General features: G+C 34.8%; 3 protein-coding genes and 1 pseudogene across 3 annotated transcripts; 3 read left to right on the top strand and 1 right to left on the bottom strand.

Annotated features, from left to right (window-relative positions):
• Positions 1-2,071: 2,071 nt before the first annotated feature.
• Positions 2,072-16,182, top strand: LOC147944276 (uncharacterized; annotated as a pseudogene).
• Positions 16,183-16,308: 126 nt separating this feature from the next.
• On the top strand, positions 16,309-16,869 carry LOC147944275 (uncharacterized). The gene is made up of 2 exons (XM_087512527.1): positions 16,309-16,377; positions 16,456-16,869. The coding sequence occupies exons 1-2, from the start codon at positions 16,309-16,311 to the stop codon at positions 16,867-16,869; spliced, it is 483 nt and encodes a 160-aa protein (XP_087368653.1).
• Positions 16,870-17,675: 806 nt separating this feature from the next.
• LOC147944274 (uncharacterized) lies at positions 17,676-18,083 on the bottom strand. The gene has a single exon (XM_087512526.1). The coding sequence runs from the start codon at positions 18,081-18,083 to the stop codon at positions 17,676-17,678; it is 408 nt and encodes a 135-aa protein (XP_087368652.1).
• Positions 18,084-22,276: 4,193 nt separating this feature from the next.
• On the top strand, positions 22,277-25,854 carry LOC104787456 (putative serine/threonine-protein kinase At1g09600). Its single transcript, XM_010513046.2, has 8 exons — positions 22,277-23,281; positions 23,371-23,655; positions 23,754-24,071; positions 24,233-24,460; positions 24,571-24,671; positions 24,763-24,868; positions 24,958-25,353; positions 25,455-25,854. The coding sequence occupies exons 1-8, from the start codon at positions 22,826-22,828 to the stop codon at positions 25,644-25,646; spliced, it is 2,082 nt and encodes a 693-aa protein (XP_010511348.1). The 5' UTR covers positions 22,277-22,825; the 3' UTR covers positions 25,647-25,854.
• The last annotated feature ends 1,092 nt before the right edge of the window (positions 25,855-26,946 follow it).

Raw genomic sequence — 26,946 nt, 5'->3', positions numbered from 1 at the left:
TTTTAACTAAAAAAAGCTGAGGTTTTAAATATTAGAGAGAAACACATTGTGTTTTTATTGTATTGATTTGGTAGTATGATTTTATTGTATTGATTTGGTAGTATGAGTAACCAGTTTCTCCATGCATTAATTATCTGTTACATTTTTTGACTAGTTTTCAAGTGTTGGTTGACTTATTTGTGGGCTTAGGGGACTTGTTTGATCAATCACATTGTGTTTATTATTAGTTTTTTCTTTGGCTTAAATTCGAGTGGTGACACAAATTATGTTTTTAACAAAAGAAAACATAAATTACGTTTCAACAAAAAATGATTTGTTAATTATTAAGGAAGAGACAAATATATATAGAGTTCAAAAGACATAAATATTGAACAGACACAACTATTAAAATGAAAAGTAGTGATGAAAAATGCTGAAAAACATAACTTTACAATGAACAAACACAACCGTATAAATTCTTTTTTTTATAATTATAACATATATTTTTACAAAAATATATGACGAAAATCATAAACGTTGTTGGCATTTATTCAGATTGCTATTATTATATAAATTGGTATGAGATGCCGATTATTTTGTTAATTAATTAGTAAAAGAATTTCCTTACATTTTTGTTCTTGGATTTTATTAGATGGTAAAATTTGCCCAGGAAAAAGAGAAAATAAAATTCTTTTATTTGTTGTTTGTTAAAAAAAAATTATTTTGTTTGTTAAGAGCAAAGAAAATGTTTGTGTTTGTGAAAAGCGAAACCCAACAAAGTCAATTATGTACTTGAAAAATTCGTGTAGTAATGTTTAGTTGTTTTATAAAAATAATACTATGACTCATGGTGTTGTTGTTGCCTACTAAACATATTAGTTGTTGGATCCTTTTTTCTGTTTCCTCCAAACTAATGGCCAAATTTTTATTTTTATTTTATTCCAACGTTGCGATGAAAAATAGCTTTATTAATATATATTATAAAGAATATCTTTAATTTTTTCAACTTTCAGTTGATTATAAGCCTAAAGTTTATAGTTTGTAATAGATACAAAATCAAAACTACATTTACTTTAACATAAAAATGTGCTAATATTCAACCAATAAATTATATTATAAACTACTTAAAAATATATTACTTTATTAAAAATTAATAAGTAGTTATATATTATTTGATCACATATAATAATTTTGTTTGTATGCACATGTCATGTGGGGATGCAAAATAATATACCACATCGGAAGATTAGAAAAGAAGTTTCTAATATATAAGTCAAGTCCAATTTTATTTAATATGAAACCTTTTGGGAAGGAGCCCAATAAGAAATTTATATGAGTTTTGCCATCTTGGCTCAAAGTGGACAATATCATACTAATGATAATTTAACTTGGGCTTAGAAAACCCAATAATTGGTATTAGAGTCTAGATTGAAATAAGTGAACCTAGTAGTAGGTATGGGCTAATGGTTGGTGTATGAGAAGAAGCCCCTCAATGTGACATGATAGAGAAAGTACCTCAAAATACCTTGTGAATAAGGAGCACCGAGTCAATGGTTTGGGGGGGGGGGGGGAGTATTTTTGGGATGTAAACCAACGTCCCACATCAAAAGATTAGATAAGAACTTTCTAATATATAAGTCGCGAATAAGGAGCATCGAGTCAATGGTGACAAGATTTTACTAAGGGGAAAGCATAAGATTCATGGTCCTTGGTTTGAGGAGGATTATTGTTAGGATGCAAATCAATATCCCACATCGAAAGATTAGAAAAAAAATTTCTTATATATAAGTCAAGTCTAACCCTACTTAGTACGAGACCTTTTGGGACACAACAATACTAATGCGCTTGGAACTCTTACACTGTCTGCCATATATAATTTGCGTTTTCCTAATTTTCTTATAGGGTTAAAACCCTTTTGTAAAATGGGCAAACTAGTTTTATAATACACACAAAAAAAAAAAAACTGTATCCATTAAAACCCTAGGCTTTTTTTTTTCCGTCACAACATCTCCTTGTTCATCACGTCTCTCTCACTCTCTCTCTCTCTCATTGAGTTTACTTCTTCGTCTCCTCAAACGCTTCCGATTACAAAATGGCAGCATCAAAGACTAAAAGCCTAAGCAGCCTCCTCGGCTTCGCTTTAATTATCGTCAAAACTCAGCCTCAGCCGCCGCGAGTCACGCCGGAATCTTTTACCGAACGGCTGAGACTCCCCGGTGTCTTCACACTTCTTCAGTCATCAAACCAGGTATCGTCATATTTCGTACCATCTTGAATCAGAAGAAATTAGGGGTTTTCTTGGTCCAAATTTTTAATAGCTTCAGCTTCATTGCAGAGGAACCAAAAATTGAAAGCGAAACGTGGAATCGAGATCTGAAACGCTTCGCAGATTGGGAGTAACAGTGAGCGTAGAAATTTGTAAATCATTCGCAGAACGTAACATAGAAGAGTCCATATTACGTCGTAGGGGATGTCGATTATTTCCACGAATAGATGATGGATCCGTTCTCTCTAATGAAGGTCGAGCAAAGCTCATGAGTGTTTTCGAATTTATGAAGAAGCAAGGTATCCCAATAGAAGAAGAAACGTATAGTACTGATCTTTGTAGATTAATTTGATAGGCATGGGAAAGAGAAGTCTCAGTTTCTTATTAGAACAATTAAGGAGGCATTTCCTGATTCTTCATCGGGACTTGGTTACTATGAGATTAAACTCGACGAAGAAGAAAAGATCGAGGAGATTGGTCGAAGAATCATCGACAGATGGGACAAGCTATCGAGCTTGGAAGGTACGGAATTAATGTGTAAAAAAAAATATCTAACACTTATATTCTTGGGATTATTTTGTAGTGAATTATCTGGAAGCCTTTTGTGTGACATATCAATATGAGTTTCTTAAGACACTGTTAGAGACTGTAGACATAACTAAAGCTTCTTTGTTAGACCAATTGACACCAATATTTGAATATCTTGGACGGTTGGATTTGATGTTTGATGCTAAGAGGATACTTGGGGAACTAAAAGGGACTGGTAAGTTGTCTTATATATGTATATATGGAAGAAAACACTAATCTTTGTTACATCTACGAAATTATTATATTTTCAAAATCTAAATTTAAGTTATATGCAGCATGGGATGAGTATATTTCACACCTCATTTTTAGCTACGCAACTAGCGTCGAATACAACAAGGTGAGGTATTTTTGAATTCAGGTTTTACTAGTTAATATGTGACAGAATTCTGTTTTTGTTTTTTTTGGTTCATTAAAATTACTCAAGCCAAAGAGTTCATCTTTAGTCATTTGGTACACCATACTTGTTTAGGGATAATACCTTTGTTTCCATCGACCCGAAAATGACTTGATTGAAACGAGCAACTGTTACTATATATATATGGTCGGTTTTGTGACACTGAAAGAAGATGATTTGGGATTCTGCCTTGAAACTAATTAGTGGCTCTCCTGACTTGGTTTGATTCGAATCAGGATATACCTGGGAAGGCCAACGCATTTGAGATGTGTCGGTTGCTGCATAAAGATGTGGGGGTTAAGCCTTCATTTGAATTTTTTGAGAAGCTGATCGCATTTGAGTGTAAATCACAAGATGGTTATTACTCACGAGATGATCGTAATTGTAAGGTATATAATATAAATGTTTTTCTTTAGGAATGATATTTTATTGGTAACACTTTTGTATATTTTAGGTACCACTGGCAGCAAAAATTGTAGATGTAGTGAAGGAAAATGGTTTGATAGAAGACTCGGAGGACGGGCGTTATTTTCACGACACCATTGATAGGATCTATGACATTGATTGGGTAAGTTGTTTCTCCCCTTAGTCATGTCAATGCCTAAATCACTAGATCATACTCATACATTATTATTTTATTTGGCTATAGTCCATACTAGGTAATATTCCGCGCATATGTGCGGATTGTTATATTAGTTATGTTAATTCATTTTATTTTATAATAATCATAAAATTATAAGAATTTTCTGAAAAGATTTTTTAGTAAAAAGATTTTGAATGCTATTTCTGAAAAGTGGTATTGAAAAAGATGTATTTTTGAAATTCTTCCTAAAAATACATATATAACAAATAAATTTCCTAAATGTCAATAATACACTTTATTTATTCAAATCATACAATATCAAAATATACCAGCTATTTAAAAAATATTGTTAATGATAAAAATAGAAATTTACTTTGATATTCAAAATTTCATATAAAATTATATGAAATGCAATTAAAAATCCCAAAGATTAATTTAATTTTTAATCTCTTTTATATTCACCTTAATTTAAGCTATATTGCTAGGTTAAATTCTAAGATTTCCTCTTGTAGTATAATTTTGGAAATAGAATATCAAAAAAAAATTATATAGAAAATCATTAAATTACAAATTTTTGAATTAAATAAACATTATAATGATCTTTATATAAGTATATTTTGGGCAAAAAAAATTAAATATAATGATGAGTATATCAAAAAATGTACTACCAATTTTTTTGGAGGTAAGAGAGAGTTAAAAAACTTGACTTAATAATTCTATTATAATAGTTTATTTTGTTAAAATATTGCATACTTTAAGAAAATAAAATAAATATACATGAATAAAGATGATTTCTTTAGCTTGATTTTCTCATTGGGCTTTGATTGAAATTAGTGTTGTTGAATCTTACAGCCACCAAAATTTTATTATATATATGTAATTGAAAATTGAAAATAATAAGAAGACAAAGAACTAAGAAGGAAGAAATACATTAAAACAAGAAATAAATTTGAACAAAATATAAGATAAATCTAACAAAATATATAATCACACTCTTACCATGAGTTTTGAACCCATGCAAGAACATAAAAAAAACAAAGAAAATATTTAGAATGTGAGATGTGGTGGACGATGATGTGAGAATAGTTATTTATAGAATTTCAAGAGATGAAAGTTACATTTCTAATATTATTTAAATAGAAGAGTTAATTATAATTTATAGTGTGTTTGAATGAAAATGAATGGAAAAAATAGTCAATTCATAATTTATGTAATTTCAGTTACAATGTACAATAGTAAAGTATGGATTTAAAGTATAGATTAATGTACATTATTATATTTTTATTTAATTAAAAATAAATATGTTTCTTTTAGAAATTAAATGATAAATGAACCAATAAGGAGATAGTGAAACCTTATATATATATATAAATAATGTAAGATATACATATCATACAAACTTTAAAACTAAAATTTAGAATTACGTGTTTACAATGATATTTGAATTAAATTTTTTTAACCCATACAACAACAATAACAAAAAAACACAAAAAAAAAAAATGAGGTATAGTGGAAAAGGATGAGAGAATAAGAGAATGAGTATTTATATGAAGAGAAGTGATAAAAAGAATTATATTTAGAAAAGTGAGAGTTACAATTCTAATTTATTATTTGTTTTAATAAAATTGAGTGGAGAAATATAGTTAATGCATAATTTATATGATTTCAGTTTTATATTAATATGTGAGTTAAATGTCAAGATTAAATGTTTTTTAATTTGTGATTTAATATAAATAAATATTTTAATTTTTTTTTACTTAAGGAAAAGGAATACTAAGGGGCTCAAAATTTTAACTTACACATGATTTGGTTGTTTTGTTGATATAAACTCAACAATCACACATAATTTTCAAATTGAAAATATTACTTTTGAAGTGACAAACTAAATTAGTTTTCTTATAAAATTTTATGAACTTCAATCCAAATATTTTTTAAAACCCCAAGGAGAACTTCTATCTTTTTGGTTTTGTTTTTTGTTTTTCACTCATCAATTTAATTTATAGTGCTAGATTTCATACTAATAGTTTCATCTTTGGAGGATTTAGTTAAATGGTGTTAAATTATATTGTTTTCTATATTTAATTTCCAGTTAAATATGATTTCTTTTTGGGATAATTTTTTCATTTTTCTTAAATCACAAAGACCAATTTTTTTTAATTGAAGTTCTTTTTGTTTTCAAAAACCTCAAATTTTAAATAAAATAAATATTATATTGATCTTTACATATTTATCTATTGGATCACAAAACAAAATAGACTTTACAAATAGAGTTTATAGACTTTAAAATAAATAGACTTTATAAATGGATAATTGTATTGATCTTTAAATATTATTATATTGATCTTTACAAATGATTAAAAATGATACATGAATATGTGAGATAATCAGAGTACAAAATAGAGAATTAGAGATGAATCTTTTCAACTACATGACTTATTGTGTGGTGAATATTGTAGAAGAGTATGAAAATAATAACTTATTAGATGTTAATCTAATATAGACAATGGAGATAAACCTTTTAAATCATTAAAGTAAACAATGTAAGATATACATATCATACATACTCAATGATATTTGAACTGATTTTTTTAACTCATACAACAACAATAACAAAAAAACACAAAAAATTAAATAAAAAGAGATATAGTGGAAAAGGATGAGAGAATGAAAGAATGAGAGACTAAGAGAATAAGAGAATGAATATTTATAGGGAGAGAAGTGATGGAAAATTACATTTAGAATAATGGGAGTTACAATTCTCATTTATTATTTGTTTAAATACAATTGAATGGAGAAATAAAGTTAATGCATAATTTATATGATTTCAGTTTTGTATGAAAATGTGAGTTAAATGTAAAGATTAAATGTGTTTTAGTTAATGATTTAACATAAATATTTTTTTTTTGTTAATACAAAATGTGAGTTAAATGTGAAGATTAAATGTGTTTTAATTTGTGATTTAATATAAATATTTTTTTTTCTATTAAAGTTGAATTGCCAAGTGGACCAATAAGGAGAGATCAGAACTCTACTTATATATATGAAATATGATTTCTTTTTGGGATAATTTTTTCATTTTTCTTAAATCACAAAGACCAATTTTTTTTTTGAATATAATGTTAAATTAAACTAAAAAGAAAAATTGCGTTTTTACAACTAGTGCAACATATGGCTGAAAAAAACTTCAATAAAAAACTTTACAAAGATTTTAAAAGAAGAACTAAACCCCCAAATCAGCCAAAATCTCGTGAGGCAAACCAAACTTGAAGACCCTCTTCATAGCGTCTGTCCCCTGAAGCAGAGATAGCAAGAAGCTGATTCCGGACCTGTTTTTCAATCCATGTTATTAGGTGACCTGCTGAATTTGGAGCCTCCCCATGTTTACGAGAATTATGCTCTCTCCAGAGAGTATGAATCGTAGCTTGGAAGAGGTATTTAGTGATAAACCCCACCACCCTGTCTGGTCAACGATCCGACACACAAGTAACTAGAGCATCCCAGCTTGTTGTGTACCTGGTACCGAAAATATTTTTTGCTAAAGCCCCCCACACCTCCGACGCATAGGTGCAAGTGAAAAACAAATGATCCCGAGACTCGATCATGGAACTACAGAAGGCACAAGTCGCATCTACATTTTGATTCCATTGAAGCATCCTATCCCCCGTTGACAATCTATCCCGAACTGCTAATTGAAGTTCTTTTTGTTTTCAAAAACCTCAAATTTTAAATAAAATAAATATTATATTGATCTTTACATATTTATCTATTGGATCACAAAACAAAATAGACTTTACAAATAGAGTTTATAGACTTTAAACAAAATAGACTTTATAAATGGATAATTGTATTGATCTTTAAATATTATTATATTGATCTTTAGAAATGATTAAAAATGATACATGAATATGTGAGATAATTAGAGTACATAATAGAGACTTTGAGATGAATCTTTTCAACTTCATGACTTATTGTGTGGTGAATATTGTAGAAGAGTATGAAAAATAATAACTTATTAGAAGTTAATCTAATATAGACAATGGAGATAAACATTTTAAAACATTAAAGTAAAAATTGTAAGATATACATATCATACAAACTCAATGATATTTGAACTGATTTTTTTAACTATAACAATAATAACAAAAAACACAAAAAAATAAATAAAAATAGATACAGTGGAAAAGGATTAGAGAATGAAAGAATGAGAGACTAAGGAGGGTGTATTGAAACCATGATTTTGGAAGATTTGATGGGATTTAGAAAATTTGGAATTTTGAAAGATTTTAGGGAAGTTGATATGATTTATTGTAAAATTCTTTCAAATCCCACATAAAACCATGAGATTTGGATTTCTCTATTTTTAACTAAACAAATCTCACCTAAATCCTCTAGAATCTAAAAAATCATTAAAATCCAAATCCACAAACTATTTTGAATAACAGTGGATTTTAAAGTAGATTTTTAAATCATCAGTTCAATAACAGTGGATTTTAATAGACTTTTTAAAATACATGATTGAATAACATAGGATTTGTAAATTTCACACAAATCATTTAAAATGTCAAGTTGAATACACCCCCCTAAGAGAATGAGTATTTATAGGGAGAGAAGTGATGGAAAATTACATTTAGAACAATGGGAGTTACAATTCTCATTTATTATTTGCTTAAATACAATTGAACTTGCATCGATCGACACTCGCACTGCATCGACCGACGCATGCTCGACATAACACGAAACCCTAGGTTTTATGCACCGTCCTCGCACTTGCATCGACTGACGCACAAAGTGCATCAACCGATGCAATGCCGAACATCATATTTTTCCCAAAGCTTCTCGCCGGATCTTCGTTCCTACAACCACAAAACCCGATACCAAGCCACAAGAAAGCTTCCTAACGTCCCATACATCAATCTAACAACCCTAACAACATATAACAAGCAAATCAGAGAGATCTCTAGCTTAGATAAGCCATGGTCATGCACTTACCTTTGCCAAGAAGATTTTGAACCTTAAACAAGCAAAACAACGCTCCTAGGAAGCTCCTACAATGATCCCAGCTACAGATCTCTACAGGAACAGCCTTAAATCTCCAGAAATCACCAAGAACACTTAGGGAACTTTTCTCTCTTCTGTTTCCTCTCAACAACGGCCCAATCCGTCGAATGAGACAAAAACACGACTTAAGGGTTTCCTAACCCAAAACGCAGCATTTGACTTAAGTCAAAACACAGAAAACTGAACCTGCATCAACCGATGCACTATATGCATCGACCGATGCAATCCCCTAAACCGGGATTTCCGTTCACGGATGTTACAATTCTCCCCCACCAATCAAGATTCGTCCTCGAATCTCGAACAACCATCAGCCAATGACTCCCGTGCTACCATCTCCACGGCCCGCACTCCTCCGACCGATCTACGGAAGGTCACCTCTACGCGATAGACTCACGCTCCAGGCGTTATTTGCTCTCAACTTTTGGATTTTCTTTTACTCATAGGCCTAAACCTTGAGTTTTTATTGGCTCCTCATCAGACCTAAGTCTGCATGCCATAATGTTAGCTTCTCATGGCCTAAGCCCGCATGCCATAATATATAAGGAAAATCCAATACTCGTCTCTCGGGTTGCCACCCTACAGCGCGCCCCCGGATCGTCATCCGAAGTCGATATACCAACCATACTCCCAAGCCACAAAGTCTCAGAATATGGCAGTACTAGGAGAACCAAAGTCCCCTAAGAGTCGCGAGCAAACAATTATGAACACGTCTGAGTCCTTCCCTATCCAGGTTTCCTTCCCGTGGCTCGCGTAAAACATCTCAATGTCCTACCAACCACATATTCCCTCATTGGAATACCTCATGACCACACAAGGATCATATACATGCCACAAGGCCAAACAATCTGTCCTAAACAGGACCGTCACAAAGACCAAACAATATGTCCTAAACAGGACCGTCACAAAAATCAAACAATCTGTCCTAAATAGGACCGTCACAAAGACCATCTGTCCCGAAGGACCGTCACAAAGACCATCTGTCCCGAAGGACCGTCACAAAGACCATCTGTCCCAAAGGACCGCCTAAACAGGCACTCTGGCTAAACAGCCCGCCGCAAAGGCCATACATCTGGCTAAACATCCCGCCATAAAGGCCACACATCTGGCTAAACAGCTCACCACAAAGGCCACATAATGTCTCAAAAGACTGCCACACACGGGCACAATGACTCAAAAGTCCGCCACTAAGGCCACACAAGCCCCTCCAAGGCTCTCCACCACTAAAATGGACAAATTCTAACTCACATAAAACTTTCCATATCTAGCACTTTCCACTTTTGGAAACTTTCCACTTTTGGAAACTTCTATTTCAGGAAACTTTCCCTAAAACCCTGCCTCACGGAACTTTGTACCTCGAGCACCACCTCATCTTGTTACTGAGTCGCACAACCAACCACCCCAAGCGACCGAGTAAACAAGAGAGATGAGCGAATACTCCATTCCCGCTCAAGCCATGAATTACTAATGGGACCAGGCTATACAAGTTCAAGTCGCGGCTTGCTTCTCATACCACTTCTTAAACCTTGACTTCATCTTCGCCTCAGGCTCCCAAGTCTGCTCCTCCACACCATCACAGTTCAAAGGACTCTCATCAAAGGAATCTTCTTCTTCCGAAGTTCCTTGATCCTCCTCCCGAAAACCCTCACTGGTCTCGCCTCCAAAGTCATGTTAGGCTGAAGATCTTCAGGAACTTAGCCAACAACCGATCATCCTCACGAAGACACTTCCGCAACATAGACACATGGAAAACCTTGTAGAATGCACGCATATCCTCAGGTAACTCCAGTCTATATGCCACTGGTCCAACCCGCTCAATCACTCTAAATGGATCCATATACCTCGGACTCAACTTAGTCTCAGTCAATGACCTGTTCGGACCCTGCAACATGGCCATCTTGAGGTACACTTTGTCTCCTACCTGAAACTCAAGATCTCTCATCCTCCTATCAGCATAACTCCTCTGCCTATCCTGAGCCTCCCTCATGTTCAGCTTGAGAACCTGAATCTTCTCTGAGGTCTCCTGAACAAAATTTACCCCGAACATGCTCCTCTCCCCCACCTGAGTCCAGCATAACGGTGTACGACACGACCTCCCATACAAAGCCTCATAAGGAGCCATCCCAATACTCGCCTGATAACTGTTCTTGTAAGCAAACTCTACCAGGTTCAGGTGATCTGCCCAATGACCACCCCAATCCAAAACACACATCCTCAGCAAATCCTCCAGCGTCTGCATCGTCCTCTCTGACTGTCCATCTGTCTGGGGATGATAAGTTGTACTCATATGCACCTTAGTGCCCATCTCTGCCTGGAATGCCTTCCAGAACACCGAAGTGAACTTAGAATCCCAATTAGACACAATATTCGCTAGCACCCCATGCAACATGACTATCTCCCTCACATACTTCTTAGCCAAGACCACTGCTCCATCAGTCTTCTTAATGGACAGAAAAATGTGTTGACTTAGTCAACCGGTCCACAATGACCCAAATAGCATCAAAATTCTGAGACAGTGACAATCCTACCATGAAATCCATCTTGATCATATCCCACTTCCACTCAGGAATGGGTAGACTCTTCAGTAACCCACTAGGAACTTGATGCTCAGCCTTCACTAGCTGACACACATCACACCTCGCGACCCAACTAGCTACATCCTTCTTCATCCCGACTCAGTGATAGTACCTCTTGAGATCACGGTACATCTTAGTCGCTCTTGGATGAATAGAAAATTTGCTCGCATGAGCCTCTCTCAGGATCTCCTGCCTCAACTCCTCATCCTTGGGCACACAAATCCGACCGTGCACCAAGATAGTACCATTATCTGAGACCTGATACTCTGAATCAACATCCATAGAGGCATTCACCACCCCCAAATCCTTCTCCTGAGCCAACCGCACCCTACTCAGAAGATCTGCTCTATCAACCGCCTCCAAACCCAACGGTTCATGAGACACAACACACAACCTCAAAGCACTGATTTCTCCTACCAGAGACTTCATATCCTGCTCTTGTGCCGAAGCTACCCTCTTTCGACTTAGAGCATCTGCAACCAAGTTAGCCTTACCAGGGTGATAAGCTATCTCCAAATCATAATCTGCCACAAGCTCCATCCACCGCCTCTGTCTCAAATTCAGCTCAGGCTAAGTGAATATATACTTTAGGCTCTTATGATCTGTAAACACATGTACCTTTGCACCATAAAGATAAGATCTCCAAATCTTCATGGCAAAAACTACAATAACCATCTCCAAATTATGAGTATGATAGTTGTCCTCATGCTTCCGCAACTGCCCCGAAGCATAGGCAATCACCTTCCCATGCTGCATCAACACACACCCTAAACCAACTCTGGATGCATTTGTATAAACCACATAGGGTTCTCCCTGCTCAGGCAAAGCCAATGTTGGTGTAGTAGTCAACATCTCCTTTAGGCCTGCAAAGCCCTCCTCGCACTCCTGTGACCAAACAAAAGGAACATCCTTCCCTGTCAACTTAGTCATTGGGCGTGCCTTGCTCGCAAAGCCCTGCACAAACCTTCTGTAGTAACCTATCAAACCAAGGAACTCATAAAATCCATACCTCGTCCTTCTTCTACTCTTACAACACTGACGCTCCCCACGGTGAAGTTATAGGACGAAAGAATCCCATGCTCAACAAATCCTCTAGTTACTTCCTCAGCTCTACTAAACTAATAATCAAATATGCCAACATCACTCGCCGCCACCTGAAAATCACCAATCAAAGATCCTTGAGAACTGATCATCTCATCTGTGACCACTCTTTAGGTCATCCACTAAACTTTTCGCCTCTCCGGCAATTCACATCCCCCTTCCAAAAATAGACAATTCTTAACTATTCATAGAACTTTCTGTTTATGGAAATTTTCCTTTTCTGGAACTTTCTATTCTTCCTTTGCAACGACACTTTCATAAATAGCAAAACTCTAACTCCCTAAACACTTTCCATATTTAGAATCACATAATCCGTTAACTTATTCCACATAAAGATTTCATAAGAACTAATCATCTTATTAAAGCTTCTCCAACAACATTGTCAGTGAATCCGCAATACGGTCATCTTGGTCTGAGCAAAACCTGTCACCACACTCACAACACCCGCTGGACCTCCAGAAACACCAGTAAGCACATCTGCCACACAACTAAAATCCAAGATTAAACAACCATCAACTCTCGAGGTCCACATTCCGTCATCATGTTTATACTCGCGTCCTAGGCATTGATTGCTCCAAACTCCTCCACCCTTAGGTCGCAACCTTCGGGCCATACCGATCTCACTCTCAGACCAGCGTCTTCGACTTTTACCGTCTCACTATTGGACCACAATCCTCAAGATCTCGGTATCAGGAGAACTACTCATCCCCTCATGGAAACCAGCATCCTCTCAGGAGCAACAATCATTAAAGACTATAAACATCTTCTGACCAAAACTACTTCTTGTGGTCCGAGTATAACATTGCAATGTTACACTTGCCCATTCAACTTCTAATATCCAACTGGATTACCCACCAAACAGAGAAAATATCTGCTCCAACTACAAATGTACACCTATCCGCCGCCTCTCTAGGCTCGATACCTCTCGAGAAGAATCTCGCACTGGCGTCTACAACTGCTCCATCCTCCTAACATAAGAAGGAAAGTCCTCAACATCCACATCCCTCGGCTGCACCCCGCCACATGTGGTACAACTGGAGCCTGCACTGGTATCCCTCTCGGTAACCGCTCCAACAGCACGCCAACAGACCCTGGGCTACACCTGCTGCAACCCCACATCTGGGTTCCCAGCACCCCCGGCACGCTCACCGGCTAACCCCCCTCTGGTTCGTTCTGATACGCTTGCGACCCTCTGACGTACCTCCTCTTGGAACTCTGGACCACACACTCGCTGGCCTCGGGACCCGCCCGACCACGACCACGTCCCCGTCGACAACCAACAACCAAACACCTTTAACCACTGCTCTTCCAAGAACAGAGACTAACAAACATAGAAACAAATCAAAACCACACAAAGAAACATACCATACCGTGGAATCTCATTGAAGGCTCAAAGAGGATGTTCTAGGACTCCATGCCACACACATTTGACTAACTCACATAATCAATCAAGACATGCAAATCTCAAACATCTACAACACAAAGCCTAGTGAACTCAAACCTAGAACCGTAAGGGCTCTGATACCAAACTGAAAGGACCCAACTTTAAAAAAAAAAATAATAATAAATAATAAATATATAAATATAATATATTAAATAAACTACAACTAGTGGTCCCATATCCACTAGCTACCTAACCACAATCACATTCAACAGCAAAAATAACCAATATCAATATCCGATTAAATAACCAATAATAATCCAATAACCAACATTAATTCCAAATCATAAACTAATGACCCAAACAACATAAACCAGAGAACCAGCAATCCCAAACAACATTCAAGGACTCAACTCTAGCAACCTAACAGAAGCCAGACAACCAAGCGAACCACTAGAACATCCTCTTCCTCATTGCCTTGATTCCACGATCACACTTTGTCTTTACCTGCACCATAAACACAAATTGCAATGCATGAGTATTTTATAAACACTCAATTAGGCAATCCTCCCATGTACTGGACACACAAGCAATAAAGACATCTCTAACCATCAAACAATAATCAATAATCAACAACAACAAACCAAGACTCCGCATCGACCGACACCAACATGCATCGACCAACACAAGATGGGGATGCATCGACCGACACCAGATGGGGATGCATCGACCGACACAAGGTTGCATCGACCTATGCTAGATGCACTTGCATCGATCGACACTCGCACTGCATCGACTGACGCATGCTCGACATTACACGAAAACCCTAGGTTTTACGCGCCGTCCTCGCACTTGCATCGACCGATGAAATGCCGAGCATCGTGTTTTCCCCGAAGCTTCTCGCCGGATCTTCATTCCTACAACCACAAAACCCAATCCCAAGCTACAAGAAAGGTTCCTAACGTCCCATACATCAATCTAACAAGCCTAAGAACACATAACAAGCAAATCAGAGAGATCTCTAGCTTAGATAAGCCATGGTCATGCAGTTACCTTTGCCAAGAAGATTCTAAACCTTAAACAAGCAAAACAACGCTCCTAGGAAGCTCCTACAATGATCCCAACTACATATCTCTACAAGAACAACTTCAAATCTCCCGAAATCACCAAGAACACTCAAGAACACTTAGGGAACTTTTCTCTCATTTGTTTTCTCTCAACTACGGCCCAATTCGTCGAATGAGACAAAAAAACGACTTAAGGGTTTCCTAACCCAAAACACAGCGTTTGACTTTAGTCAAAACGTAGAAAACTGAACATGCATCGATCGATGCAATCCCCTAAACCGGGATTTCGGTTTGCGGATGTTATACTTGGTGGCAACTTGTCCTGTGGGAAGGTTGTTAAAGGGTGAGGACCAGGGTTCGAGGAACGCCTGGCGCACCAATAACCTACTGGTGGATTAGGATATCCACAGTGATGGGTTAGGATCGATGCCCTGCAGAGCCAGCTTGGGGTCTGTTGGGGCGGCTAGCAGTGAGGCTAGTGGGCAAGTGGGGTCTACGGGACGGGTTGTTACAGGAGAATGGATGTGAGCTAACTTATTCCCAAGCTTGGGAATCTCGTGAGAATGCAGTTCACGAAGTAAGAGGAATCCTAGAGAAAAGTTTTGCTAAGATACCTAAATACTTGCACATGCTAAAAGAGGCGAATCCTGGTACACATACAAATTATGATATTGATTGTGATGGTAGATTCAAGTATCTATTCATTTCATTTGGTCAATCAATAAGTGGGTTCTACAAGAAAATTTGGAAGGTAATTGTAGTTGACGGAACATTTTTAAAGAGCAAATACAAAGGAGTTCTACTAGTTGCTACGGCCGTAGATGGTAACTCTAATTTGTATCCAATTGCATTTGGGATTGCTGATTCTTAGAATGATGCTTCGTGGGAGTGGTTTTTAATGCAGCTTAAGGTTGTTATTGCAGATGACAAAGATTTAGCTTTTGTGTCAGATCGACATATATCTATTGGTAAAATGATTGGAAAAATCTACCTGTTGGCTAACCATGGCATTTGCATCCACCACTTGATAGGTAATGTGGTAACAAATTTTAAAGGAAGAGGTGTGGCTGGTCGTATTGCAAAAGCGTCAAAAGCGTATAGAGTTGCTGAGTTTGATAAACATTTTGCGGAAATTTGCAATATCAGTCCGGCGATTGGAGGTTATCTAGAGGAGGCCGCTCTGGAAAAATAGGCTAGATGTCATTTACCTGGATATAGATATGATATTAACACCAACAACCCTGCTGAATCAATAAATTCAGATTTGAGATCACCGAGACAGTATCCAATAATTCCTTTGTTATATAGCATTAGAGAAATGTTAACCCGTTGGTTTTATGAGCGTAGGGTATTAAATGCGCAGCAGAACGACCCTTTAACCATTGAGGTGGAGAAAAAGATTTCTTGAAGAATAGAGAAGGGTGAAAAGTTTAAAGCTTATCCTATTTCTCAATTCATATTACAGATTAGAGGTAAAGGAGTAGATTATATTGTTGATTTGGAGAAGAGGACTTGTTCATGCGGAAAGTTCGACATAGGAAAACTTCCTTTTAGACATGCCATAAAAGCAGCTTTAAGTATTGGGAAAAGTCTGTACCCATACGCTGATGATGTGTTCACTACTGCTGCATGGAGATCATTGTACGAGGAAACCATTAATCTTATAGGTGTTCCTGAAGATGAATGGTGTGTTCCTGAAACTGTTGGTGATGTAAAAATTGTACCACCTGAAACAAGAAGAGGAGCTGGTAGAAGAAGAAAAAGAAGATACAAATCAGTGGAAGACAAGATAAGATCGTCACAAGGAGCGAAGAGGCGTAAGTGTGGCCGTTGTGGTAAAGAAGGCCACAATAGATCGACATGTGAAAACACGATCTAATAATAGGTTTGTTCAACAACTTTTACACATCATTTCAAATACATTATGTGTAGTTTCTCCCTTATTTAATTTAACATTCAATATTTTTTTTTCTTCTCAGGCTGGTCTTGTTAGTAAAATGGAGTTAGAAGCATGACATCCCAAATCTTCGAGAATTTATAATGTAGTCTTCTTCGTCACTATTTGGAGTTCACGTTATTGGATTTCTTATGTTTTTTTTTTTTTAATTTTGAATTTCTTATGTTTCAAATACATGTTATTGGATTTCTTATTTTTTTTTTTTTTTGATTTTCTTTATGTTTTCTTTAACGTTGTATTTGACTTATTGGATTGTGTGAATTTTAGAAGCATGACACCCGAAGTTACAGATGTTTTCACTTCTTGATCTTATTTTCTTATGTTTCTGGTCAATGTTATTGGATTGTGTGAATTTTAGAAGCATGACACCCCAAGTTATATTTGACTTAATCATAGAGAAGACGTGTTTGAAATATATGTGTGTGCCTCGATGGTGTTGAAAAGCTAAATAAGATAATCTAAATAAAAAAACATGAGCTAAAAGACGTGAATGACAACCAAATAAATAAAGAAATGATAATGTGAATAAGCACAAGATGAAACAATAATAATCGTAGCAAAATAAAAAATTTAACTAAGGTGAAGTGACCTTAGTGCAGTGGCAGGAAGTAAGTCCATTTGTAGAAGACACCATCACACCCGGGATCGTGTCTCGGCTCCTACGAATGTAAGAATTTGGTTAATGGGCCGGCCAGTTGTGGCCCAATGGTTGACAAAAAAAAAAAAAATTAACTAAGGTCTACACTATGAGGCGACACAGATGGAGGCTCATACTTTCCCATTCGCTCAATGAACACAGGATCAGATGTTGCTTCCCACAAATCAACTGCAATCTTCGTACGAGCTTCTTTAATGTTGTCATCGTTTATCAAACTCATATCTAGGTTAAGCATATGACACTCTATGTATTTAAGCGCATACACTCCACAGTCACAGCATGAATTATTAAGATTTGGTGGCACCAAAGCAAAAATAATAGAATATGGAGCCACATGAAGATATTTACCGTAGGTTTTTGTATGAACTTCCTTCACAAGTCGAGGGATGATGATTGCAAATGGATCCACATGACTTCTGTGGGTGCGACCAGAATAATCAAATACTTCAACTGTTCTTAGGCCAAAATTAATGCACATAGATATCCAGTGATTATTATTGACGAACAAAGAGCGTAAACTCTGTCAAAGTCTTATGCCCATTTCTCCCCCGTCTTTCCATGAAAAGGCAAGTCACCGTTGGCATAACCCGAGATCATAGAATCCCACTTGTGGCCTTTTTTATCTTCTCTAAACTTCAAATATTCGTTTTTGATTTGCATGCTAAACATACAATTCATGAAGCCAACACAATTTGACTTTAGTCGGCCTAAAGATGTATTCTCCCAAAATATATACATCATAGCATCCATTTCTTGAAAAATATTTAATTGCAAAAAATCATTTATTCAACTGTTGCAATGAAAGTGTTGAAAAAAAAAAACTTACATGGATTAATTCTTATTGAATCAATTCCACATGTTAAATCTGAAATTTTGGATCCCACAGACACATGTGAACGCTCAAGTTTTGTTTTTTCTTTTTTTTTGTCTAAAAAGAAAAAAAAAATTATGAGAGAAGAACATGTGTCGTACGTTTATTGGACAATGAAATTTTGAAGATTTTTTCAATTATTATGTAGTAAATAATTTTTTTATAAAATAACTTTGATATCAAAATTCTTCATTTTTTAAACTCTATAATTAGAGACTTGGTTTATTTTATTCTGACACAAAAAAAACCCATCATTTCTACTATATTTTTCTAATTCTTCTCTAATAAACTCTTGTTTATTTCATATTTTTTTTTCTTGGAATGGATCCCAACAACAATCCTATCCAAAATTCAACTAATTACCCTTTTACATTTCCAAATTATATTAATTATTATTATAAATGTGTTGTTATCAAATTAAGTAAAAAATAAAAATATAAAGTGAAAATAGTGGGGTAAGGTGTTGAATTTTATTAAACAAGACTATTAGAAAAATTAAAATTGATTTAAGTGTTGAATGATAAGGTGGAAGAAAGAGAAAATGATGTGAAGTGTTAAAAGTTGAGGTGGAGAGTTTTGAATTTATAAACCATTATACATGGTCTTATGGAATTCAATATTACTTAAATAATATAATGATTTCTTAATTTGATAAAGTATCTATAAATTAAATTTGAGCATATCAAATGTCATACAAACAAAAGCAGTATGTAAAAAGCATATTGCACATGGCCAAGACAATCGACACTGATATTTTTTCGAAAGTTCATAAATCGAATTAATGATTACGCATTTTGGAACTACCATAAAAGATATATGTGTATCGTCTCGTCTAAAGATCTTAAAATTACAGTAAAGGAGTAAAGGAGAATATCATATATACTAGGATTTAACCGCAGTATAATGTGGGATAATATTTTTAATTTTAAAAATTTAAAATTTATATTATTTATTTGTTATTTTATTATTGTTTTATTAATTTTAATAATATAAAATTTCACAGGTATTTAGGGGGTGTATTGAAAGTAGATTTTGGAGGATTTTGTGAAATTTAAAAAATTAGGATTTTAGGAGATTTAAGTGGATTTTTAAGATATTTTGTGGAATTGTTAGATTTCTCATTTTAGAAAATGAAAAGACAGTTTGTGATTTGGTGAGATTTTAAGAGATTATAGTGGGTGATTTTAAGAGATTTTTAAAACACAAATTAAAAAAATGGATTTGAATAAAAGTTGATGACGGAAAGATATATCAATGGACAAATGCTAAAGTGGACTGGATTCTATCTGCAAAAATAGCAGAGACACTCCTCTGCAAATGATGTATTCGGTAGTGAATGTGATGACACGTCTCCGCAAATATTCTGCAAACATTTCCTACAAATACGTTTCTGCAGGTGAGCTGGTTTTGACTAGAGAAAGACAATCAATCCTCTGCAAATCCTTTGCAAAAATTTCAGAGACAACTCCTCTGCAGATGTGATGGGAGTTTTATATATTTAGACTCACAAGCTTGTAGTCTGTAGTGACAATCCTCTCACTAAAACAAAACTGATCTTGATTCTCTCTGCAACGTTATTTGTGGTAATTCTGATTGTTGTTATTCTATTGTTCAATTACCACTAATCTCCTCACTTTTATGAAAGCAAAGAGAAACACATTGATGAAATGTACAAAAAACAATCAAATAATATTTTGGGATTGAAAACGAAACATACAAAAACAATATAAAAAGAAATTAGAGTATTTGTGTCGCATGAAGATCCCACATTCATAGCATTGTCCACGTATGTATCAGTTTCATCTCTCAATGCATATAAGCTTCAGCTCTGACCCTATGCATATTTCGCAGTCTCCAACTCTCCATTCTCATTCTCTCAGAACTCATCACCAGTTCCGCTTACATGCCTTATCCGCTCGAGAAAAGAGAAGATGAAAGATTCGAACACTTCTAGCGCTGGCCCGTTTCCAGATGGGAGATCCATGGATCGTCTAATATCTATAAAACAAAAGCGATACTTTCCATCTCACATTGTAATATTTTTGACTGAATTGTCTTGTTCTTCACCTCTCCTCCTCTTTCGCCAGTCCAAACTCCAAAACACGTCGTTAACTCTCAGACAAGGTCAAGTTACTTTGCGATTTGAACCCATGTTTCTGTGACGAGTGATGAACAAAAGAAAAGCAACAATGAAAACGAGAGTATATGTTTTTCTATTTTTTTTTAATATATATAACAAATCCTTCAAAATAACACCTTTGAAGGTGTGATTTTTTAAAATGGATTTCTAATGTAAAATTGTATCTAAAGTCTCCCAAAATCTCCCAAAAGAACTTTTACGATTTGAAAGAAAAAAAATAGTTATGTTTTGAATAACAGTTGATTTTATATGACTTTTTAAAATTGTTGATTGAATAACAAAAGATTATGAGTGATTTTGAATGATTTTAAGAAATTCCATATTCAATAACACTAGATTTGAGAAGTGATTTATAAATGACCAATTGAATAACAAGTGATTTTAAAAAATAATAGAAATCCTTCAAAATCCTCCAAAATTCTACTTTCAATACACCCCCCTTAATATAAGTATTCAAAGTATAGGATTTTTGCAGTATTTTGAAGGTTTTAACATATGTGGTATATGTATAATCTAGTAATACATTTATCTCCTGGTATACATCTAAAAGTGTTTAAAATACTTAACTAATGCCAACCCGTCTCACCAAAATCAAAAAAAGATTTTGCGTAAAAAAAATAATAATCAAAATAGCATATTAATTTTGATTTTGTTAATTGTTTTACCAAATTAGCATATTTTTATAGTTTATAGTTTTTCCATGTCAATATATATAGTTTATGATAATTAATAGAATTTTAAGTTTTTTGGCACTTCCTCAAAAAATAAAAAATAAATCAAATTATATAGGGGGTTTTCAACATATTTAATGTGACATTTTATAATTAGATTTTCAGTTTAGGAAATTTATTAATGTTAATATAATTATGGAGATTGTAAACTTTTGTTATGGAAAATCTGTTGTATATCATTTAAATTTGAGAGATCTAGCATCCATAAAAATAGTTTTGGAGATTTAGGGGGGTGTATTGAAACAATGATTTTGGACAATTCTATGGGATTTAGGAAATTTGGAATTTTGATAGATTTTAGGAAAATTGATATGATTTATGGTAAAATTCTTTCAAATCCCACCTAAAACCATGAGATTTGGATTTCTGTATTTTTAACTAAACAAATCCTCTCAAATTCTCCAGAATCTTTAAAACTTATTAAAATCCAAATCCACAAACTGTTTTGAATAACAGTGGATTTTAAAGTATATTTTTAAATTATCAGTTCAATAACAGTAGATTTCAAGAGACTTTTTAAAATCCATGATTGAATAACATAGGATTTGTAACTTTTATACAAATTACTAAAATGTCAAGTTGAATACACCCCTCTTAATGGGTTAAAACTTTAATGAATAGAGTTGTTTTTGGAAAAATCGGAATATATAGATGTTGTTAAGATTTTATGGCAATAAATGTAACAAATGTTAGTCAATTTAAGAAAGTTTAGTATTTAAGTTTATTTACAATGTTATTTATGGAATTGTTCTTAATGTTGTAAAAAAAATTAATAAGTAAAACTTAAAGGACATAAACAAAATGTACTTTAAAATGTTAATATAAATTAATTAGCTAAGAAAATCTAGTAGTTTATAATTATATTAATAATATAAATTAATTAGCTGACCTTTGACTTTTTTTATTTTGCTTAACTTTTTCTTGCTTTTATATTTGTTTCCTTCTTCACCAATTTTGGTTTTTTTTTTTCTTCTTAATCATCTTTTCTCCCTTTTTCTCACAAAATTTCCTTTTGTAAACCCTAAACCAACCGACCCACTTACCTCTGATTTCAATTTTCATTTTCCTCAACTCTAGGACTAATGAAACCAACTCAACTCAGATCCGGAAGTCTCTCTTTTCACAAAAATTCTACGATCTTTCTCTCTCTCTCTCCCCTTAGCTTTGTTTTCTTTTTTACTTGACCAAGTCAGACTAGTTTCGTAATCAACAATGTTGATCTGAAAATTTCAAAGCTTCGTTAGATCTACAAAGATCTCACCTTTTTTCTTCTTTGCCAATCTGGGATTCTATATATCCTCCAGAATTGGTTTCTGGGTTCTTTAAATTTCGAATCTTTCTTATAAAAAGTTCTCTTCTTTTCATCAATTCTGTTGTTCGGATACATAAAGTTCAAATCTTTGCATTGTGGGTTTCTAAAAGGTTGAATCTTTAAATGTTGGATTAGTTTCTGTGAAGAAGGATAGAAGATTCAAATTATGGGTTGTATTTGCTCAAAAGGAGTACGAACTAATGATGATTACATGGAAACGAGTCATGTGAGTATTGGTAAAGAGAATCCTAAAGCTTCAAAGAAACAATCTGATTCAGAGGAAGCAGGTGTTAATGGGAACGAAGCTACATTGAGGTTGATACCTAATGATGAGACCAAGGACATTTTCTCGGATGAGGAAGTGGAAGAAGAGGAGGAGAAGAAAGAGATTAGTTTTGAGAGGAAAGCTTGTGAATCTGTGTTTCAGAAAGCAAACGTTTTGGAGTTAGTTGATAATGTAGGACCATTGCAGCCTAGAATGAGTAGGATTGGTAGTGTTAGTAATGGAGATAGAGCAGCTAAAGTTATTGCTGGTTGGCCTTCATGGTTAGTTTCAGTTGCTGGTGAAGCTATCAATGGATGGCTTCCTCGTAGTGCTGACTCGTTTGAGAAGTTGGAGATGGTGAGTGGCTTTTTTTATATTAGATTTGGAGTCTTTACTTTTGAATCTTAGATGATGTTGAAGTTCTGTTGTTTTTTTTACGATTGCAGATTGGGCAAGGGACGTATAGCAGTGTGTACAGAGCCCGTGATCTTGAAACTAATCAAATAGTTGCACTTAAGAAGGTTCGGTTTGCTAATATGGATCCTGAGAGTGTGCGGTTCATGGCGAGAGAGATAATCATCCTTCGTAGACTTAACCATCCAAATGTTATGAAGCTTGAAGGGCTGATCATATCAAAGGCTTCAGGAAGTATGTATCTCATTTTTGAATATATGGACCATGATCTCGCAGGTCTTGCATCAACCCCTGGGATTAAGTTTTCTCAGGCACAGGTAATAGAAAAATCTAAAAGTGTGTATGCTATGCGCTTGTTAATGACTTTGGTGTGGTTATAATCAGTTTGTGTAACATCTGATATGCTTTTTGCTAGATTAAATGTTATATGAAGCAACTGCTGCTTGGGTTAGAACATTGCCATAGCTGTGGTGTGTTGCACCGTGACATCAAATGCTCAAATCTTCTGCTGGATCGTAACAATAATCTTAAAATTGGTGATTTTGGTCTTTCTAACTTTTACCGAGGCCAACGGAAGCAGCCTCTGACTAGCCGTGTTGTGACATTGTGGTACCGCCCACCTGAACTTCTGCTTGGGTCAACTGACTATGGAGTTACTGTTGATCTGTGGAGCGCAGGATGCATACTTGCTGAACTTTTCACTGGAAAGCCTCTTCTGCCCGGACGAACCGAGGTTTAGTTTCCTTTACAGATGAATTTCCCTTTTTTACAAAAGATTTGACATATTGGCTTTGATTACGCCAAACTAGTTAAAATGTTATATTAGGAAGGCATATAGACATGTCAATGCAGAAAATGAATACCAAAAGAGCCTTTTGTTTCTTATATGAATAGGTAGAGCAGATGCACAAGATCTTTAAACTCTGCGGATCACCTTCTGAGGAGTATTGGAGAAGATCACGTTTGCGGCATGCAACCATCTTCAAACCTCAACATCCTTACAAGCGATGTGTAGCCGATACATTTAAAGATCTTCCTCCTTCAGCTTTGGCCCTCCTTGAGGTTCTTCTAGCTGTAGAACCAGATGCACGTGGAACTGCATCCTCCGCCCTTCAAAGCGAGGTTAATAACCTTTTTTTCACTGTGTCTGTCTAATTTTTATGCTTTAATTGAGAAATGCAAATCAGTATCGTTGTCGCTTATACATACATTTCAATATTCCTTTTGTCCAGTTTTTCACAACAAAACCTTTTCCAAGCGAGCCGTCAAGTCTACCAAGATATCCGCCAAGAAAAGAATTTGATGCCAAGCTTCGAGAGGAGGAAGCAAGAAGGTAAGATTCAGATCTACGAACCCTTTACACAAGTTATTTCTCAACATTATCTCAGTAACATTTAAATATATCCCAATTTGCTTACGTGCAGAAGGAAAGGTGCAAGCAGTAAACAGAATGAACCGAAACGGTTGTCTAGAGAGTCCAGAGCTGTACCGGCTCCTAGTGCTAATGCTGAATTACTGACATCAATACAGGTAACTTCTGAGTCTATAGATGAATGTGTGTGTATGTGTACGTATGCCTATGCTTGTATCTGATTGCTTTGAATTTTCCGTTTTCAAAGAAACGTCTAGGAGAGACTAACCAGACAAGTGTGAGTGAGAAGTTCATTCCTGAGGGAGATTCTGGTAATGGCTTCCGGATAGAACCACTGAAGGGCAATACTGCACAAAATCCGTACCCAGTCTACACAAACGGAGACACTCATTCAAACGGATCAAGCCAACTGAGAACACAAAGGTCCTATGTCCAACGCGGGGCAGCCCAATTGTCAAGATTCTCAAACTCAATGGCACCTACTAGAGATGGATCACAGTTTGGAAGTATGAGAGATGCTATAGTGAATCAACGCTGGCTTGAAGATGGTTCTGAGAATTTCAATTTGTCTCAAAGATTGCTTGAGAAACCTAATGGTTTCAGGAAAGATGACCCCTCATCCTCTAGCAAAGAACCAATAATGGTAATAACAAAAAAAAAACTGTGTTTACATAATTACATTGTTGTTGTTAGTTTCCTGTGTTTGTATATTTTTTGTGGCTGATAAAAATTTGGTGAAAACAGAGTTATGATGGTGAGAAGAGAGGGAGGATGCAATACTCAGGACCACTGATTCCAGGAGAAGGGAACTTGGATGAAATGTTGAAAGAGCATGAAAGGCAGATCTTGTTGGCTGTACGAAGAGCTCAAGCCGACAAGGCTAAGAGAGACGACAACCGACAGGCTCAAGCCTCGTTTCCAGCTAATGGAAGGTGATATTTTGGGAGTTTTCTTAGAGAAAGTAGTACAATAATAAACAAACTTTTTGGGAAAATCTGATGATGGTTCTTCACCATGCTTGCCCTTTTTGGTTTGTTAGACTTGTTTGGTTTAGAATTAGGACTTAGGATCTTGCGTTGTATAGTCAAATTGCTAACAGTTTACCTGACTTATATATATATTCTCCATTCTTTTAGTCATCTAATTAATCTGTTTACTGTTTTAGTTTTACATATTTTACTAAACCTTTTTTCTTAGCTCATCTTTATTCTCTCTATGAGTTTTAAAAGAAACAGAGAAATTGGTCTTGGTTGCTTCATTTTTCCCTTTTTCTTTAAGGTTCTCCTTTATGTCCGCCGTGAAACTGATCTGTGTTTTGTTTTTGGAAGGATATTGCTCCTTGCCGTGATGTATATAACTCACCGTATTTCATCAATTAAACATTCAGACGAGAAAAAAGGTCTTGTCTTGGTGGTGGTTTCACTTTGTTGCGTTTTAAAAATAGAAATTTATAAATAAAAAAATAAAGGAAAAAAAATACAATTTTTGCTGCGGAGCTTTGAACCGGAATCGTTAATCATAAGATAATTGAGTTATTCATTAGATAATTGACTTAACAATTGTGCTAGGTTAAGAAGATTTAGGTTTTTATTATATTTTAATTATTCGGTTAAGATTTATTAGAGGTTCTTACAAAAAGCATCAAATAAAGTGATACTATCGGGCTAAGTAAGAAGGCTAGTAGTAGCCTAGTAGGGGTAGGCAACGAATTGGTTTGGTTAGTTAAGGTAATTGTTGAATATTAATAGAAAATCTTACATAATTGTTGAATTCCATATATAATAAACTATATAATTTTTATAAGTTAGTTATAAAATAGGTTATAGATTAAATATAAAGCAATTGACAAAAATAGCACTATTTTAAGTTTTTCTTCCACAATTAGCACATATTTTTAAATGTTCCAATACTAGCACACATTTATATATTATTAATTTTAGAAATAATTAAATTATATATATAAAAGTAAGGTTCCACTCTCTCCTTATTGGTCCACTTGGCAATGCAATTTTAACAAAAAAAATATTTATATTAAAACACAAATCTAAAAACAATTAATTTTCACATCTAACTCACATAATATAAAACTGAAATCATATAAATTATTCCTATAAATTATGCAGTAACTTTATTTTTCCACTAAGTTGTATTAATCAATTGTATTAAAACAAAAAAATAAATTAGAATTGTAACTCTCATTTTTCTAAATGTAATTTTTCATCATTTCTCTTCCTAT

The sequence above is a fragment of the Camelina sativa genome, chromosome 5, assembly GCF_030686135.1.
Source record: "Camelina sativa cultivar CO46 ecotype springtype chromosome 5, ASM3068613v1".
Classification (NCBI taxonomy): domain Eukaryota; kingdom Viridiplantae; phylum Streptophyta; class Magnoliopsida; order Brassicales; family Brassicaceae; genus Camelina; species Camelina sativa.
The sequence above is the reverse complement of the archived record's forward strand: the minus strand, read 5'-3'. Positions and strand labels throughout refer to the sequence as shown.